This window comes from Microtus pennsylvanicus, chromosome X, assembly GCF_037038515.1.
Source record: "Microtus pennsylvanicus isolate mMicPen1 chromosome X, mMicPen1.hap1, whole genome shotgun sequence".
Taxonomy (NCBI): Eukaryota; Metazoa; Chordata; class Mammalia; order Rodentia; family Cricetidae; genus Microtus; species Microtus pennsylvanicus.
Window position 1 is genome coordinate 115,039,491 of NC_134601.1, and position 19,321 is coordinate 115,058,811.

At 39.6% G+C, this 19,321-nt stretch overlaps 1 protein-coding gene and 1 pseudogene across 6 annotated transcripts in view; both read left to right on the forward strand.

The window, feature by feature from the left end:
- Rps6ka3 (ribosomal protein S6 kinase A3) overlaps positions 1-4,625 on the forward strand; it is a 123,664-nt gene extending 119,039 nt beyond the window's left edge. For all 6 annotated transcript variants that reach the window (XM_075958289.1, XM_075958291.1, XM_075958290.1 and 3 more), the window contains 2 exons: positions 2,167-2,307; positions 2,839-4,625. In XM_075958289.1, coding sequence (XP_075814404.1) covers positions 2,167-2,307; positions 2,839-2,961 — 264 coding nt within the window. In that variant the 3' untranslated portion in view covers positions 2,962-4,625. The remainder of the gene's footprint in view (positions 1-2,166; positions 2,308-2,838) is intronic.
- Positions 4,626-18,125: 13,500 nt separating this feature from the next.
- Positions 18,126-18,244, forward strand: LOC142841910 (5S ribosomal RNA; annotated as a pseudogene).
- Positions 18,245-19,321: the final 1,077 nt, after the last annotated feature.

The window sequence follows — 19,321 nt, forward strand, 5'->3', positions numbered from 1 at the left end:
AAAAGAAAGAGAAGTTTGAAATGATTTATCTCAGTCAAACACAGAGATGTTATTAAAATTATAATTGAGTTTTATTTTACCCCTGGAAGTTTTGCAACATTTACTTGAAGCACTTCAGCCTATTTTCAGAATTTGATAGGATAGTTTTTTATTTTCATATTTTGATGTTTTTACCTTTTATTTATGCTTATTTATTTTTTACATAGAGTGTCACAATGTGTTGCCCAGGCTATCCCCAAACCCCTGGCTTTAATGAATCCTCTTTCAACCTCCCAAGTGGCTAGGACTATAGGCATGCATTGCTGTTCCTGGCTCACTCTTTAATTCCAATTCTATTCTATTCTGTTATTAGCTATTAATAATAGCCAAGAAAGACTGCAAATGTCTAAAACAGAAGAGTACCTAGAATACCAACTCCCAAATTGCCAATATCTAGTCAGCCACCAGATTCTGTCAAGAAATCTTTTCTACCCAGGACTGATGGTACATTCCTAAAACCTTAGCACTTGAGAAGCTAAGGAAGGAAGATTAGGTATTCAGGGTTATCTGTGACTCCTTAGTGAGTTTGAAGCCTGCCTAGGCTATTTGAGATGTCTTTAAACAATAACAATAAAAATAAATAAATCTCAAGGTTTTTGCCCCTCCAAATGATTTTTCTCCTAGATTTAAGGAGTATAAACTATTAAATTACAAACTTGACTACCTTACCATCTTACTTGGTGCTTTATTGTTCTAGAATAAGTCCATATTTGCAAAGACCTTCCTCATCTTTCTATTCTCAACATCTTCCACCTTACTGGCTTTCATGTTCTCCTTGACAACAAATTTCTACTGTAACCACATTGCATTCTAGTCAGTTCCTCAACTGTGACATTGTATTAGTTACTTCCTAGTGCTATGATAAAGCCCCATGACCAAGGCAACTTGGAGAGTATTTAATTGAGCTTGCAGTTCTAGAGAATTAGAGTTCATGATGGAGCAAATGCATGGTGGCAGAATCAGTAACTCACATCTCAATCCACAAGCAGGAGGCAGAGAAAGCTAACTTGAAATCGCAATCATCTTTTGAAACTTCAAAGCCTGTCCCTGGTAACACTGACACGCCTCCAACAAGAGCATACCTCCTAATCCTTTATAAACAGTTCTACCAACTGGGGACCAAGTATTGAAACACAGGAACCTACAGGGGCCATTCTCATTCAAACCACCAAACACGTTTTCTCGTACCTTAGGGTTTTCTTCCAGATCCACTTCCTTTTGTCTACCTGAGATGTTCTGCTTCCTTCATACCTTCTCACGTCCAGCTCTTACCTATTCTTCAGGGCTCACCTTTTTTTATTCAGTGCTTCTCAACCTGTGGGTCATGACCCTTTGGTTGCATACCAGATATTTCCATTACAATTCATAACAGTTGCAAAATTATTGTGAAGTAGCAATGAAATCATTTTATGGTTGGGGTCCCCACAACATGAGGAACTGCATTAAAGGGTCGCAGAAGTAGGAAGGTTGAGAACCACTGCTCTTAAGAGTCAGTTTTGCCAGCACTTAGGAGAGTGAAACAGGATTGCCACACGTGTGAGACTAGACTGAGCTACTCAGAGTAGCAGGCTAATTGGGGGTACATGGCAATATTCTATCTCAAAAAAGTAACAATCAAAAGCGACATTTTTGTTGTTACTGTTTTTTGAGACAGGGTTACTCTGTGTAGCAGCCCTGGCTGTCCTGGAACTGGCTCTGTAGGCCAGGCTGGCCTTGAACTCTCAGGTGTCTCTTTTCTTCTAGCTACTCTTGGAACTTGCTCGTCCCATCAGGGACTTTACCTTGCTTTGTAACTGATTCTTTATCTCTCCCTTACTGAACTAAAGCTTTATAAGGCCAGAACTCTCTGAATAGTATAAACCTCTAGAATTAAAACAAAGTTAAGAAAAGCTAGAATAAACTCATCCTTTTCACAATAATAAAATTGTGGTACTTGGGAAAGAGAAAAGAGAGATTCAAGTATTTTTCTTAACAAATTTATCCTAATATTTGCTTTGTTACCAAAGGACTGTTACCAGGAAATGTAGCATCATAAAAGCTGAATAAGAATGCTGACAATATCAATCATAGAAATGAGAGGAAAAAAGGAGAATTAACCTTGTCTTATTCTTCTCCTTCACCTGATAGGACCTGGTGTCAAAGATGCTTCATGTAGATCCTCATCAGAGACTGACTGCTGCTCTTGTGCTCAGACATCCTTGGATTGTCCACTGGGACCAACTGCCACAATACCAACTAAACAGACAGGATGCACCACATCTTGTAAAGGTGAGCGGCCCTATATCCAGTCATTGCTTTCTGTATGACCTGCAGGTGGACAAGGCCAGTTGAGCCTCCAAGAAGTCTGTCTTCATGCCCAAGCAACTTTTCCTTTCTCATACATGGGTACCTAACGCTTGGGGGCATGGTGACACAAAATGTCAGTAACTAAGTTAGCTTAAGGGAAACTTTTGTATTTCTGTCATCACTGTCAGTAAAGACAGAATCTATGAACTTTTCTAAATGAAAGATCGTGGTTTATAGCCTCTCATACTACAGGGCCATAAAGACAAATTAAATGGCCCTAAGAAAAATGAGGACTGTTCTGTTTGAGCCCCTCCCTGTCCTTTTGTCATACAAAATTTCAACCTCTCACACTGCCTCAGTTTAAGTTAAATCTGAAAAATTAGCCAGAGGTTATTCTTATTATGAGACTGATAAAGATCTATATTCATATGCATATGAAAATCCCTAGGGGACCTTTATTTTATACTTGTATACATGCCTTTTTTTGTTGTAACCTTTCTTTGCTTTTTTCAGGGTGCCATGGCAGCTACATACTCTGCTTTAAACCGTAATCAGTCACCAGTTTTGGAACCAGTAGGCCGTTCTACTCTTGCTCAGCGGAGAGGTATTAAAAAAATCACCTCAACAGCCCTGTGAAGTGACCTCAGTGAGATATTTGGTACCATGATGTAAGCTGATAGCACAAGTTCTGGCGACAGGTAGCACATACCTGAGAGACATCCTGCAAGCACACACTGTCCCAGCTGGTACCCATAATGCTGCTGCTCCTGCTGCTCCTGCTTTTGTCTCTTCTCGCTTTGATTGTTAGCAAGTTAGATTTTCCTGGAGCTTCGAAATGGAAATGGAAACATGATGAAGATATAATCACTGAATCAACAAGAAAAATAATGAACACATGAATACCACCTAAAATACACTGAATAAAAGTACTCTACACCATATAGCATTATTTTTATAGAAAATATTTCATGTCCCCTAAATATTCTTTGTTAGTTATAGGGATGGACAGTTTATGTTAAGCACTTAGCTTAAACAATCCGTTTATATTAGCACTGTTTCCCTTGTGCCATCCAACATTTTGTATGTTTTTGTAAACAGTTCATATACAGTACATTTCCGTACTGCTTTCTTTAATGTATACATGCCTTGTTTAACTTGGAGTCTATTAATCAATTGACTATTAAATCTGGATAAATAGTTCACCTGGATTAACAGTATTGTTGGGAAAACTTAAAGATGGCCAGATTGATTGAACAGATTTGATTGAACAGCTGTTGAATGTAATTCTTTCAAATTGTACATATTTTCCTCCATTTCTCTCACTGGTTTGTTCATTTGTTTCTTCAAGTCAGGTGCTCTGTCAGACTAACCTAAAGAGCTGTTAATGGTAAAAAAAGTTGTGTGTGTGTGGCATGAAATCAAGAATACACCTATGAAGTGAGTCCATATAGTTTGTGATTTCTTAGGGTTTCTTTAAGGAAGTAATCCTCGCACTTTTAACCTTACATAGTCCTCATACTTAGTATTTGGCATATCATTTGAAATCTTGCCAACATACATGAAAGGCCTTTAAAAGAATCATATTAAAGAAATTGGAAAAGGAAAATTTAGCAATTGATAACTAAAGCCTTACTGGATATTTCATGTTTAAATAGATATTCTATATTAAACACTAATTTGAATGTAATAAAGGCCACAGGTCTCCATATGAAATTGGATTTAAACTTTCTTATTCTAGAGAATAAAATATTCTTGGTCAAACAGTATCTGTTCTAACCTGAAGTCATAGCTGAGGCAGGCTCAATGACTGTTTTCTGAATCCCTGTTGATGGTTTATAGCCATATGATGTTTCCTTTGACTTCAGATTTCATAATGGTCCTTGGCTGTGCTTCAGTGCAGTACTCAGTATCTCCAGTTTCATTTGACAGAAGAAACTTTTGTACCCATCATTACCCATATCTTTGTGACACTACCCAGTGTACATTAATATGTGATGTGAAAAACATGAGCAAAGGAAAAAAAGTGATGTAACTTAAACCTCATTAGGAATGTGCCCCAGTAGATGTGTCACTTACTGAGCCATTTACATCATAAATCTTTTCACTCAGAGTACTAACCCAAAAGTGTGCTTTTTGCAATTCATAAAAGACAGTAGTCATTCCTTATCTTCTCTGCTACTAAAGAAAAAGAGACAATTTCTAATACCACCTTTGCCCGAGAAACACGAAATGGGGATGCATAGAAACCAAATGTCGGTTTACCTTCTAAATAAAAAATACATATTAGTACAATGCCAGAAGTTCTGCATACCAGCTACTGAAGTTCTTGAGTATATGAGTATATGGATGCAACTACTCAAAAATTGCTCTCCATTGCCTGACAAGAAAGCCTTTCCCCTTCTTCTATTCAATGTGTCAGATTCTTTCATTTATCCCATCTCTCATCTAGTTTTTCCTCATAACACCATGCTGCCCTTATTTCATATTATCACCAAAAAGAGCTAAAGTCAAAATCATGTACTTCTTAGGGCAGTCCTCTACCATATTATGATGCAAAATTTATTTCCTTTAAGAAGAATTACCAGCCGGGTGGTGGTGGCGCACGCCTTTAATCCCAGCACTCGGGAGGCAGAGGCAGGCGGATCTCTGTGAGTTCGAGACCAGCCTGGTCTACAGAGCTAGTTCCAGGACAGGCTCCAAAACCACAGAGAAACCCTGTCTCGAAAAACCAAAAAAAAAAAAAAAAGAAGAATTACCTTTGCCTTCTTTGTCTAGTCAAACTGCCAGTTTTATTGGAGAAAAGCAAGTTATAGATTCTCAAAACTGAAGACTTCCTACTGACAAGACAGGTTAGGAACATAAATTACTTCATCTGTGGCTCTGGTGTTCACATTATCTTAGGGCAAACATAGCCAACAATGTGCTTGTGCTGGGTTAGCCTTTCCATTCCTTTTCACAAAGTCCATTTCCTACAGGCCACTGTACTTATGAGATTAAGGCTGCTGAAGTCTTCTGCCTTCCCTGCATCGCTGCCAATTTCTGGGGCTTATCTCATAGTTGTTGACCCTGTTTTTATGTTTCTAAAAGAAGGAACTAAACTGACAGGACTCTTTTTGCAGACATCTCTTGGTTTATGATGTAAAATAACATCCCAAACAATAAAAATGCATTTAACATAGCCAAGCACGTACTGGAAACTGAATTAAAATATGTGTTTTGCATCTTCCCTTTCAATTGATGATAGTAAATTAAGGTAAGTTTTGTTGTTTTTTGTTTGTTTTGCTTTGCTTTTTATGAATCATTTCAGCTCCTTCTGTTTAAAAAGTTATCTTCTAAGTGCATTAATCCCTTGAATTTAACAGATGTAATGTAAATCTGTTTTTCACAAGCAACCCCAAAACTCTAAAAATAATTTTGGCAAGACCCAAAGTCAAGATGCTGTTAAGCTGGCATACGGAAGAGTAAGTTCTAAGTGTCAGGAGAGAGGATGTAGGGTATGTGTGGTAGTTTGCACATTTCATATGCATTGCACTCCAAGGAACAGGTTGGGAGGATCAAACCATTGTTCCATCTGTTCTTTAGGCGTGGCTTCTGTTGGGATCAGAAGACATCAAGAGAAGTGGGGGTGTCCTTAAAGCTGTGCCCATACCTTCCGTCCAGGAAGAATTTGAACACAGAGTAGGTGCAGAAGCTTCAAGAGAAAGCATGTATTTGAGAGGAAAAGGACCAGAGTAGACTCATTCTGTGATGAAAGCTAGCCAAAGGCTTTTTTCTAGACTTTGGGACCTTGGTATTGATGTTCTTATTCACTGTGGAGGCCAGTAACACACATCTCACTATGACTGATAGTTTCCAGTCCCTACCTTTTATGAATTACCTGCAATATTTTAGATTATTTTTCTATATTTTATAAAATAAGTTCCATCTTAGTGTGGTGATAATAATTGGAGACTTGTGAAAGTATTCAGAGAGGTCTCAAACATAAAGGGTCAAAAAAGGTCTATTTTCTGAGACTCACAAAAACAATGGATTCAGTAGCTGATCTTGGTGCTTAAACCAGGAGGGTTCAGTCTAACTATCTGTCCCTCTGCAAGATCCAACTCCCTGTGACTAACTGGATGTATACTTTGAGCCTTATTTAATTCACAGAGAAGTTGACTTAATTCAGTGTTTTTATTTCAATTAATGAAAATAGTCCTCTTTTCAACCCCAGGTTGCTTACATTTTGCTGATCTCCCCAAGTGACCATTGGTGGAGATTAATGAAGGAATGAATTCAGTTTCTTGAGACTGTGGTATTCTACAGAGCCACACCTAACCACTTTTTCCACTGAAGAATCTACACAGTGATAATGCCCAAATATGGATGGCCAAGAAAAATTTGTATCTACAGTGTGCTTTGTTTTTGACACTGCTGTGTTCTAACTGTAACACAACACTGCTGTGTTGCTAAGTCACTTGTAACTGGTTCCAAAGTGACAGTTCACAAAAAATTTTAGTAATTAAGTCAACTTAATTTTCTTAAACCTAATGTCACTATAGGTCTCATATTTCCCACTTTTATTCCAGTCTTTTACCTGTTCATAATGGGCATAGCAAGGGTTGGGATGAGAGCCTACTTCCTACCTCTTAAGGCACTTTCCTCATTGTTTTGCCATATAACCTTGAACTGCATGATAAGCTGTTGAAATATCATGACTTCCCAGAGCAACTAGCAAGGCGTATGCTGTTTTGACTAGAGATTAGTGGAAAGGAAAACTTAGAGATTTAAGTCCAGATGTATGAACCTCAAGAAAATGTCTTCTAGCACCATTTAAATACAGTATATGGAAATGTATTTGAGAAGAGAGTCACTATAATAATTCTCTCTAAGTAGATTAGTTCGATGTCCAATGAAAGTGAACATCTTTATTCCTATATTATTATAGTACTGGATGTACTGTGTACTGAGTTTTTCAAACAAGTATTTAAAGTAGAACTTTTAAGTACAAAGCAAGGGCATGAGGATAAAGACTTGGGTTGTGTTTCTGTAAGTGTAGTTTACCATATAAAACTTGGGTTTTTTATTTAAAGAAGGTTTTGAAGTATTGCCAGTCATTAGTGTCCTTAATGATTATGAGTGATGAGTGTGTAACTCAATATCATATACATGTATTAGTTTATCTTGACTTTTACCCTAAATAAAAAGGGAAGGTATACACCTAAAAGATGTAATTATTTTGCATTTTTGGCCATGAGTGGGAATGGGGTGGGTATCTACTTAAGCAGTTTTTAAAAAAGAAAAAAATCATAAATATTTTTCTACTGTTATATATGATCTTACTTTATACTAGTTCATCTCTAGTAAGGCATGCCAGAAGCCCAAGCAAGGTACCATATCAAGGGTTCTTATGTGTTGTACTTTTTATTGGTGGGTAAATTGCATAGATGCTTGGCACTGCTGCCATAGTTATGAAATGCTTGTGAGGATCAGATTTTACTGAGTACTTTAAATTGTTTTACTTAAGTTTGCAAATCATACTATTAATGTGTAATCTAAGCTCTTTCCAATGTATCCATGAATAATCCTGGAACAATATTGCTTGTATTCCTGTCAAAGAACAGGTTTTGTAATCTTTAAAAGAAATGGAAATTTATATAATAAACTTTCAAGTAAAGCATATATGTTCCTTTTATCATATTATTTTAGTTATATTACTAGACTATTATAAAAATTTCTTACCAAGTTGTATTTATGAAATTATGCTGATAGAATTTAAAACAGGACTATTTCTAATTTAGTATGTGCAAAATAATTTTGCTATGCATCATCTTAGCTTCATGTTCTCAGTATCAAGCCAGACACAAATGAAGTAATCTTTTTCTTGGAGAAGTCTAAAACTACTAGAGTTGGCTCCAGAACTGCCCCTTTATCCTTTGGGGTTTTTTATATTTATTTATTTATTATGTATACAATGTTCTGTCTCTGTGTATGCCTGAAGGCCAGAAGAGGGCACCAGACCTCATTACAGATGGTTGTGAGCCACCATGTGGTTGCTGGGAATTGAACTCAGGACCTTTGGAAGAGCTGGCAATGCTCTTAACCGCTGAGCCATCTCTCCAGCCCTCCCCCCCTTTCTCCTTTGTTACCTTAGTTCTCCTTTGGATTTCCTTTGCTATCCAGAGTGAACTTTGTAACCTCAAAGTCGATCACCTAAACTTCTCTCTCAGAGCTTCCTGAACTTTCTTACATCTTTGTTTTTATACTGTACCCAATAAGCAAAACTCCAGTATTTGCTCTTTGGTTAATTCTAGCTATACATTTCTGGATGTTGTATGAAACCATACAATTATGAAAATGGCATTGCCAGTTTGTTTTCTTTATTTTTTCTTTTTCTGGTCTTTTAAGACAGGGTTTCTCTGTATCTTTGGAGCCTGTCCTGGAACCAGCTCTTTTTTTTTCTTTTTCTTTTTTTATTAATTATTTACTAAAGATTTCTGCCTCCTCCCCGCCACCGCCTCCCATTTCCCTCCCCCTCCCCCGGTCAAGTCCCTCTCCCTCCTCAGCCCAAAGAGCAATCAGGGTTCCCTGCCCTGTGGGAAGTCCAAGGACCACCCAACCTCCATCCAGGTCTAGTAAGGTGAGCATCCAAACTGCCTAGGCTCCCACAAAGCCAGTACGTGCAGTAGGATCAAAAACCCATTGCCATTGTTCCTGACTTCTCAGTAGTCCTCATTGTCCGCTATGTTCAGCGAGTCCGGTTTTATCCCATGCTTTTTCAGACCCAGGCCAGCTGGCCTTGGTGAGTTCCCGATAGAAAACCCCCATTGTCTCAGTGTGTGGGTGCACCCCTCGCGGTCCTGAGTTCCTTGCTCGTGCTCCCTCTCCTTCTGCTCCTGATTTGGACCTTGAGATTTCAGTCCAGTGTTCCAATGTGGGTCTCTGTCTCAGTCTCCTTTCATGGCCTGATGAGGATTAATATTCAGGAGGATGCCTATATGTTTTTCTTTGGGTTCACTTTCTTATTTAACTTCTCTAGGATCACGAATTATAGGCTCAATGTCCTTTATTTATGGCTAGAAACAATATGAGTGAGTACATCCCATGTTCCTCTTTTTGGGTCTGGCTTACCTCACTCATGATAATGTTTTCTATTTCCGTTCATTTGTATGCAAAATTCAAGAAGTCATTTTTTTTTACTGCTGAGTAGTACTCTAATATGTATATATTCCATACTTTCTTCATCCATTCTTCCATTGAAGGGCATCTAGGTTGTTTCCAGGTTCTGGCTACTACAAACAATGCTGCTATGAACATAGTTGAGCATATACTTTTGTTGTATGATAGGGCATCTCTTGGGTATATTCCCAAGAGTAGTATTGCTGGGTCCAGGGGTAGGTTGATCCCGAATTTCCTGAGAAACCGCCACACTGCTTTCCAAAGTGGTTGCACAAGTTTGCATTCCCACCAGGAATGGATGAGTGTACCCCTTTCTCCACAACCTCTCCAGCAAAGACTATCATTGGTGTTTTTGATTTTAGCCATTCTGACAGGTGTAAGATGGTATCTTAAAGTTGTCTTGATTTGCATTTCCCTGATCGTTAAGGAAGTTGAGCATGACCTTAAGTGTCTTTTGGCCATTTGAACTTCTTCTGTTGAGGATTCTCTGTTCAGCTTAGTGCCCCATTTTATAATTGGGTTGATTAGCCTTTTACAGTCTAGTTTCTTGAGTTCTTTATATATTTTGGAGATCAGACCTTTGTCAGTTGTGGGGTTGGTGAAGATCTTCTCCCAGTCAGTGGGTTGCCTTTTTGTCTTAGTGGCAGTGTCTTTTGCTTTACAGAAGCTTCTCAGTCTCAGGAGGTCCCATTTATTCAATGATGCCCTTAGTGTCTGTGCTGCTGGGGTTTTACGTAGGAAGTGATCTCCTGTGCCCATGTGCTGTAGAGTACTTCCAACTTTCTCTTCTATCAGGTTCAGTGTGTTCAGACTGATATTGAGGTCTTTAATCCATTTGGACTTGAGTTTTGTGCATGGTGATAGATATGGATCTATTTTCATTCTTCTACAGATTGACATCCAGTTGTGCCAGCACAATTTGTTGAAGATGCTCTCTTTTTTCCATTGTACACTTTTAGCTCCTTTATCGAAAATCAGGTGTTCATAGGTTTGTGTGTTAAAGTCAGGGTCTTCTATTCGATTCCATTGGATGACTTCTCTGTTTTTATGCCAATACCAAGCTGTTTTCAATACTGTAGCTCTGTAATAGAGTTTGAAGTCAGGGATGGTAATGCCTCCAGAAGATCCTTTATTGTATAAGATTGTTTTGGCTATCCTGGGTTTTTTGTTTTTCCATATAAAGTTGATTATTGTCTTTTCCAGATCTGTGAAGAATTTTGATGGGATTTTGATGGGGGATTGCATTGAATCTATAGATTGCTTTTGGTAGAATTGCCATTTTTACTATGTTGATCCTCCCAATCCAAGAGCAAGGGAGATCCTTCCATTTTCTGGTGTCTTCTTCAATTTCTTTCTTCAAAGACTTATAGTTCTTGTCGAATAGGTCTTTCACTTCCTTGGTCAGGGTTACCCCAAGATATTTTATGCTATTTGTGGCTATCGTGAAAGGTGATGCTTCTCTGATTTCCCTCTCTGTTTCCTTATCCTTAGTGTATAGGAAGGCCACTGATTTTTTGGAGTTGATCTTGTATCCTGCCACATTACTAAAGGTGTTTATCAGCTGTAGGAGTTCTTTGGTAGAGTTTTTGGGGTCGCTTATGTATACTATCATATCATCTGCAAATAACGAGAGCTTAACTTCTTCTTTTCCGATACGAATCCCCTTGATCTCCTTATGTTGTCTTATTGCTATTGCTAGAACTTCAAGCACTATATTGAAGAGGTATGGAGAGAGTGGACATCCTTGTCGTGTTCCTGATTTTAGTGGGATGGCTTTGAGTTTTTCTCCATTTAATTTAATGTTAGCTGACGGCTTGCTGTAAATAGCTTTTATTATATTTAGGTATGACCCTTGTATCCCTAATCTCTCCAAGACCTTTATCATAAAGCGGTGTTTAATTTTATCGAATGCTTTTTCAGCATCTAATGAAATGATCATATGTTTTTTTTTTCTTTCAGTTTATTTATATGGTGGATTATATTGATAGATTTGTGTAAGTTGAACCAGCCCTGCATCTCTGGGATGAAGCCTACTTGATCATAATGGATAATTTTTCTAATGTGTTCTCGGATTCGGTTTGCCAGTATTTTATTGAGAATTTTGCGTCGATGTTCATGAGTGATATAGGCCTGTAATTCTCTGTCTTGGTTGGGTCTTTGTGTGGTTTTGGTATCAGGGTAACTGTAGCTTCATAAAAGGAATTTGGCAATGACTCTCCTTTTTCTATATTGTGAAATACATTAAGGAGTATAGGTATTAGGTCTTCTTGGAAGTTCTGGTAGAATTCTGCATTGAAACCATCTGGTCCTGGGCTTTTTTTGGAAGGGAGATTTTTGATAACAGTTTCTAACTCTTAGCGACTAACGGGTCTATTTAGATCGTTCACCTGGTCTTCGTTTAACTTTGGTATATGATACTTATCTTAAAAAATGTCCATTTGTTTTGCATTTTCCAGTTTTGTGGCATATAGGCTTTTGTAGTAAGATCTAATGAGTCTCTGAATTTCCTCTGTGTCTGTGGTTATGTCCCCCTTTTCATTTCTGATCTTATTTATTTGCGTGTTCTCTCTCTGTCGTTTAATTAGTTTCGATAGGGGTTTGTCGATCTTGTTGATTTTCTCCAAGAACCAACTTTTTGTTTCATTGATTCTTTGGACTGTTTTCTGTGTTTCTATTTTGTTGATTTCTATCCTCAGTTTGATTATTTCCAGTCTTCTACTCCTCCTGGGCGTGTCTGCTTCTTTTTTTTTTCTAGAGCTCTCAGGTGTGCTGTTAAGTCCTCAATGTATGCTTTCTCTGTTTTCTTTAAGTGGGCACTTAGTGCTATGAGCTTTCCTCTTAGCACTGCTTTCATCATGTCCCATAGGTTTGAGTATGTTGTCTCTTTATTTTCATTAAATTCAAGGAAGACTTTGATTTCTTTCTTAATTTCTTCCTTGACCCAGGTGTTGTTCAGTAGTTGACTGTTCAGTTTCCATGAGTTTGTTGGCTTTCTGGGGGTAGCCTTGTTGTTGGCTTCTAACTTTAATCCGTGGTGATCTGATAAGACACAGGTGGACAATGATATTTTTTTGTATCTATGGAGGTTTACTTTGTTTCCGAGTATATGGTCAATTTTCGAGAAGGTTCCATGAGCTGCAGAGAAGAAGGTATATTCTTTCTTATTTGGGTGGAGTGTACTATAGATGTCTGTTAAGTCCATTTCTTCATTACCTCCAACAATTCTCTTAATTCTCTATTAGGTTTCTGTCTGATTGACCTGTCCATTGGTGAGAGAGGTGTGTTGAAGTCTCCTACTATTAGTGTGTGTGGTTTGATGTCTGCCTTGAGTTTTAGTAATATTTCTTTTACATAAGTGGGTGCTTTTATATTAGGGGCATAGATATTCAGGATTGAGACTTCATCCTGATGAATTGTTCCTGTTATGAGTATAAAGTGTCCATCTCAATCTCTTCTGATTGATTTTAGTTTGAAGTCAGTTGTGTTAGAAATTAGTATGGCCACACCTGCTTTTTTCTTAGGACCATTTGCTTGAAACACCTTTTCCCAACTCTTTACTCTGAGTAGATGTTTGTCTTTGTGGTTGAGATGTGTTTCTTGTAAACAGCACAATTTTGGATCCTGTTTTCGTATCCAATCTCTTAGCCTGTGCCTTTTTACAGGTGAATTGAGACCATTAATATTAAGTGATATTAATGACCAGTGGTTGTTTACTCCGGTTATTCTTATTGTTTTTGGAAGTAGAGTTTGTGTGTCTCCCTTCTTTGAGTTGTGCTGGTGAAGGGTCACTAGATGCCTGAGTTATTGTAGACAGTGTTGGCAATGTTGGATTCCTTGGGTTGTGAATTTCCTTCTATTACTTTCTGTAGGGCTGGATTTGTCGCTACGTATTGTTTAAATTTGTTCTTTGTCACGTCCACCCTCAGCCTGCAAGGATGAGGCAACACCCAGAGCTTTTCTCACTGCAGTGTTATTCAGGACTTTATTCACAGCAATCTTTCTCCTTCTCTTCTCTCCCTCTCTCTCTCTGGGCAAATCTCTCCCAGCCCTTAAAAAGGCACAGGCTGCCAAACCCAGATTGCCAGGTGGGCACTGCCCATAGGTTCACGCATATGCAGGCAGCTGATAATCATTGCATGATCATTGATTATCATAGAGAGCACTCGCTTTCGGGATTGCGGAGGGCGGGAGCCAGCACCCTCAGGTGCGCTCCCCGCAGCTCTCTACAGTTCTTATCCTGGAATGTCTTGTTTTCTCCATTGATAGTGAATGATAGCTTGACTGGGTATAGTAGTTTGGGTTTTCATCCATGGTCTCTTAGTATCTGCAGTACCTCGATCCAGGACCTTCTGGCTTTCATAGTTTCCATAGAGAAGTCAGGTGTAAGTCTGATCGGTTTACCTTTATAAGTTACTTGGCCTTTTTCCTTTGCAGCTCTTAATATTCTTTCTTTAATCTGTATATTTTGTGTTTTGATTATTATATGGCGAGGGGATTTTTTTGATCCAGTCTGTTTGGTGTTCTGTATGCTTCTTGAATATTCAAAGGAATATCTTTCTTTATGTTGGGAAAGTTTTCTTCCATAATTTTGTTAAAAATATTTTCTGGGCCTTTGAGCTGTGACTCTTCTCCTTCTTCTATCCCTATTATTCTTAGGTTTGGTCTTTTTATTGTGTCCCATATTTCCTGAATGTTTTGTGATGAAAATTTGTTGGCTTTGCTGTTTTCTTTGATCAGTGTGTTTATTTTCTCTATGGTGTCTTCAGAATCTGAGATTCTTTCTTCTATCTCTTGTATTCTATTGATTATGCATGTTTCTGTAGTCTCTGCTCGTTGACCTAGATTTTCCATATCCAGCTGGTCCTCAGTTTGTGTTTTCTTCCTTGCTTCCATTTCAGTTTTCAATTCTTGAACTGTTTTCATTACCTGTTTGATCATTTTTTCTTGGTTTCCCAGGGTATCGTTTGCGTATTTACTCATTTCTTCAAACCTTTTGCTATACTTCTCATCCCTTTCTATAAGGGTGTTTTTACATGTTGTTTAAGGGACTCTATTGATTTCATAAAGTCAATTTTTTCCTCTTCTTCTGTGTTAGGGTGTTCAAGTCCTTCTGTTGTAAGATCATTGGATCCTGGTGTTTTCATGTTGTTTTTCAGATTGTTGGGTGAATTCTTGCCTTGGCATCTGCCCATCTCCCCCTATCAGTGCTATCTAATGGGTCTTTTAATACAGAATCAGGTTTCCCTGCTGGGTTACTGCCATGGGCCAAGATCCCTCTCACCACTCAGAATGGTCTTCAGGACCAGGACCAGGCTCCCCGTTCGCCAGGGACCTCACCAATAAAAGGCCTACCACTCTGGAGGCCTGGCCCCAAAAAACCTACTTGATTTAATCTGCTCTCAGTGTGGGCTTCACTGCTTCATGCTTGGACTATCCCGCATCCGCTGCGTCAGCCTCTTCCAGTTTCTTCAGGAAGGAAATATACTGGATCCTATGCTACTGCTCCTCTCCACCATTCAGAGCTCTTTGTTTTGATTCTTCAGAAAGCACCAGGAACTTTTCATGGAACAAAAATAAATGGCGAGTAACACCTGACAAAAGCATAAGCCTGGGAGGTTCCAGGGCCACCGGGCTGTGGTTTCCGCCACTGCTGACTTTCCCAGGCCTCCGGGCGTGGAGATGGAGGCTCCGGGGAGTTTTCGCGTCCCCACGACACCTGACTGTGTCCTCCGCTCCCAGGTCTGCACCTCGTGAGTTCCAGAGTCCAAGAGGGAAAAGAGAAACTTTGTCAAATTTTTTAGAGCAGCACCTCCTGGCAGGAACTAGACCAGGCTGGCCTCAAACTCACAAAGATCCACTTGCCTCTGCCTCCCGAGTGCTGGGATTAAAGGCGTGTGCCATCACCGCCAGACAAGTTCTGTTTTCTAAATATACTTAAATCCTTATAGTATTTGTCCATCATTTTTCCTTACTGAAATCCATTCTCTCATTTCTTTTTATTTTTTAAATAAAAAATGCTTGTTGGGAAGGGTTAGAGGTGTTTTAGTTTGGTTTTGTTTTGGATTGTAGAAGCAGGACTTTACTCTGTGGCTTTGGTTGGTCAGCAAATGAGAATGTAAACTATCCTGTCCCCAAACTTGCATCAATCGTCCTGCCTGTTGCATCTAAAGTGCTGGAATTACAGGCATGTATCACCACACTCGGCTTTCAGTTCTTTTTAAGATACTTTTGTTGAGATACAATTCACATACCATAAAGTTTACCCATTTAAAATTTACAATCCAGTGTTTTTAGCACATGTATACAGTTGCATGGCCATAATGATAGCCTAGTTTTAGAATATGTCATCATCCCCAAAGAAGCTGCCCTATTTGAAACCACCACAGCTGTCTTGCTTGGACAATCGCAGTATAGCATGCCTGATTTCTATTTCTACCTTTGTCCAATACAGCCAGCCATTCTTAACACACAAGCCAAAATGATCTGTTTAAAACCAACTGAGTGATCTGGTCTCTTTACATCTTTAATTTTGGTCTACTCTCTCCCAAGCTGTTCCCTGGATTTCTGATTCTTTGTCATACCATCTGTTCTAGTTTGCTATCTGTTGTAATAAACTCCATGACCAAAAGCAACTTGAGGAGGGAAAAGTTTATTTGGCTTAAAGTCCTGATCACAGTCACCATAGTGGGAAAGTCAGAGCAAGAGCTGCAGCCAAGACCATGGAAGAATGAATGCTTCTTACTGGTTTGTTCTCTAGGGCTTGCTCAGCCTGCTTTCTTATGAGTTCAAGATCACCTGCCCAGGTGGCACAGCTCACAGTGAGCTGCCTGGTCCCACATCAATTGTTAATCAAAACGCCCCCACAAACACATGTCCACAGGCCAATCTAATGGCAATAATGCCTCAGTTAAAATTCTCCCTTCCTTGGTAGCTCTAGTTTCTGCCAAGTTGACAAAAACTAAGCACCATATACTGGCCTTGGTCCTTCTTAAGCATAGCAAGCACAGGTGCTGCAATGGGGCCCTTGCCTATGCTACATATTTCTGACCAGATGTCCACATGATTCACCTCTTCCTCAGTGATCTGATGGAGGAACCTTGCTAAAGGAATCAAAAAAATCTGGCCCTTTCTCCTATGAGGATTTACATCAAGCACTTGACTTTATTATTATTATTATGGTTTTTTGAGACAGGGTTTCTCTTGGCTGTCCTGGAACTCTCTTTGTAGACCAGGCTGGCCTTGACTCACAGAGACCCACCTCTGCCTCCTAAGTACTAGGATTAAAGGCGTGTGCCACCACCACCCAACTACTTGACTTTTAAACATGTAGCTGTACAGTTGTACACGTTATTACTTGTGTAGTAAGCCTAATTGCTTAACTCCTAACATTCTGCAATGATTTCTGTGATGAGAAAACTAAAGTTTACAAACATGATGGAACTATCTAAGATCAGAGAGTATAACTCAGAAAAATGACAATAAATCGGGCGTGGTGATACAGACTTTTAATCCCAGCACTGAAGAGACAGAAGAAGGTAAGTATGTGAGTTAAAGGCTAGCCCGGGCTACATAGTGAGACCCTATCTCAAAAACAAGACCTATGAAGGCAGTTAGCACCTAGTCATAAAGGAACATTTTCCTAGCCACCTATAGGCCATAGAGACCTCAGAAGAAACCAGACTTGCCTCTACTTTGATCTTAGAGTTAGAGCCTTCAAAACTGATTAAAAGTAGTAGCTAGGCCTGGTAGTTCACACTTATAATTCTAGCATGTATGAGGCTGAGGCAGGAGGATTGCTGCAAGTTTGGAGGGAAGCTGGGCTACATAGTTCCAGGTCAGCCTGGGTTACATAGTGAGACCCTGAATACAAAACAACACAACCAAGAGACAGTACATCTCAGATCTTGAAGCAAGCCATTACCCAGTCTCTGTCTTGTTGTTGTGGAAGTCACAGCAGAGGGATAGTTGTGTGGCTACCCAGAGCAAATAGCTTCACTTCAAAACGGGCTTATTTAGACCTGCACGGTGGCTCAGCAGGTAAAATCACCTACCAGGAAAGCCTGGTAAACTAAGGTCAGTCCTGGAAGCCCGTGTCAGTGTAGCAAAGAGAACCAACTCCACAAAATTGTCCTCTGAGCACCACAATATCCCCATTCCAGTAATAATATATAGAAATTTAAAAGGAGGCCCTTTTTTGGTTATTTGAGACAGGGCTTCTCAGTGTAACAGTTCTGGCTGTCCTGGAACTCGCTTTGTAGACCAGGCTGTCCTGGAACTCACAGAGATCCACCTGTTTCTGCCTCCTGAGTGCTGCGATTAAAGGTGTGTGCCACCAACACCTGGCTAAAAGTAGGCTTATTTTAAATAACCCTTCTGTAAACATTAGCTTCTTAACATCCTCTCTATAGGAAAGGAGACTAAATGACAGAGGAATAAGGTATAATCATCTCACAATACTTCTCTACTGTGGACATTTGGCAGTGTCTGGAGATAGTTTTGGTTGTCATGAGTGGAGGAAGAAATCAAAGATGTTGATATTGGAGACCAGAAATATTGTTAAACATCCTACAGCTCCTGCCCTCAGTGAAGGAATATCCAATTAAAAAACAAGAATAGAATTGAGACTGAGAAACTCATCAACAATCTACAGCCATATTACCCTAAATGTGTCCTATCTCGTCTGATCTCGGAAGTTAAGCAGGGTTGAGCCTGGTTAGTACTTGGATGGGAGACCGCCTGGGAATACCGGGTGCTGTAGGCTTTGAGAGAGAGAGAGAGAGAGAGAGAGAGAGAGAGAGAGAGAGAGAGAGAGAGAGAGAGACCCATCAACAGATGTACTTCTCAGAGTGTAATTAAAAGTGGCAAGGGTCCTGATTGGTGGTGGCGCACGCCTTTAATCCCAGCACTGAAGAGGCAGAGGCAGAGGCAGATGGATCTCTGTGAGTTTGAGGCCAGCCTGGTCTACAAAGCCAGTTCCAAGACAGCCAGGGCAGTTACACAGAGAAACCCTCTATTAAACAAAACAGGGGAAGCCGGATGTGCCAGTCCACACCTTTAATCCCAGCACACAGAGACTGCAGGAGCCTCTGAGTTTAAGGACATTCTGTTCTACATATACAATGAGACCCGGTCTCAAAAGAATGGAAAATGACATTTGTAGTTTTTTGCAACTTGCACCTTTTTTTTTTTGAGACAGACCTGTGTAGCCCAGGCTTCCTCCATCTCTCTGGTGCTAACATTGCTACCATTCCTGACTGAAAGTCCAAATGATTCTAACATTGGGCTCTGGAATTTATAGAGGCGAGGTTAAATGTGATTAAACAAAACTTACTCTGTGATCTTAGATAGTTCCATCATCTTAGCAATTAGGCCTAGTACACAAGTAACCAGACTCTAACTGTATAGCTGTTTCAAAGTCGAGTACTTGGGCGGCCGGTGGTGGCACATGCCTTTAATCCCAGCACTCAGGAGGCCAGCCTGGTCTACAAAGAGAGTTCCAGGACAGCCAAGAGAAACCCTGTCTCAAAAAACCATAATAATAATAATAAAGTCAAGTGCTTGATGTAAATCCTCATAGGAGAAAAGGCCAGGTTTTTTTGATTCCTTTAGCAAGATTCCTCCATCTGATCATCAGATCACTGAGGAAGAGGTGAATCATGTGGACATCTGGTCAGAAATATTTAGCACAGGCAAGGGCCCCATTGCAGCACCTGTGCTTGCTATGCTCAAGAAGGACCAAGGCCAGTATATGGTGCTTAGTTTTCGTCTAAGTATCCCATTTCAATATAATCACTTCTTTAAAGACCTTACTCCCAAATACAGCCATATACATAGCTAT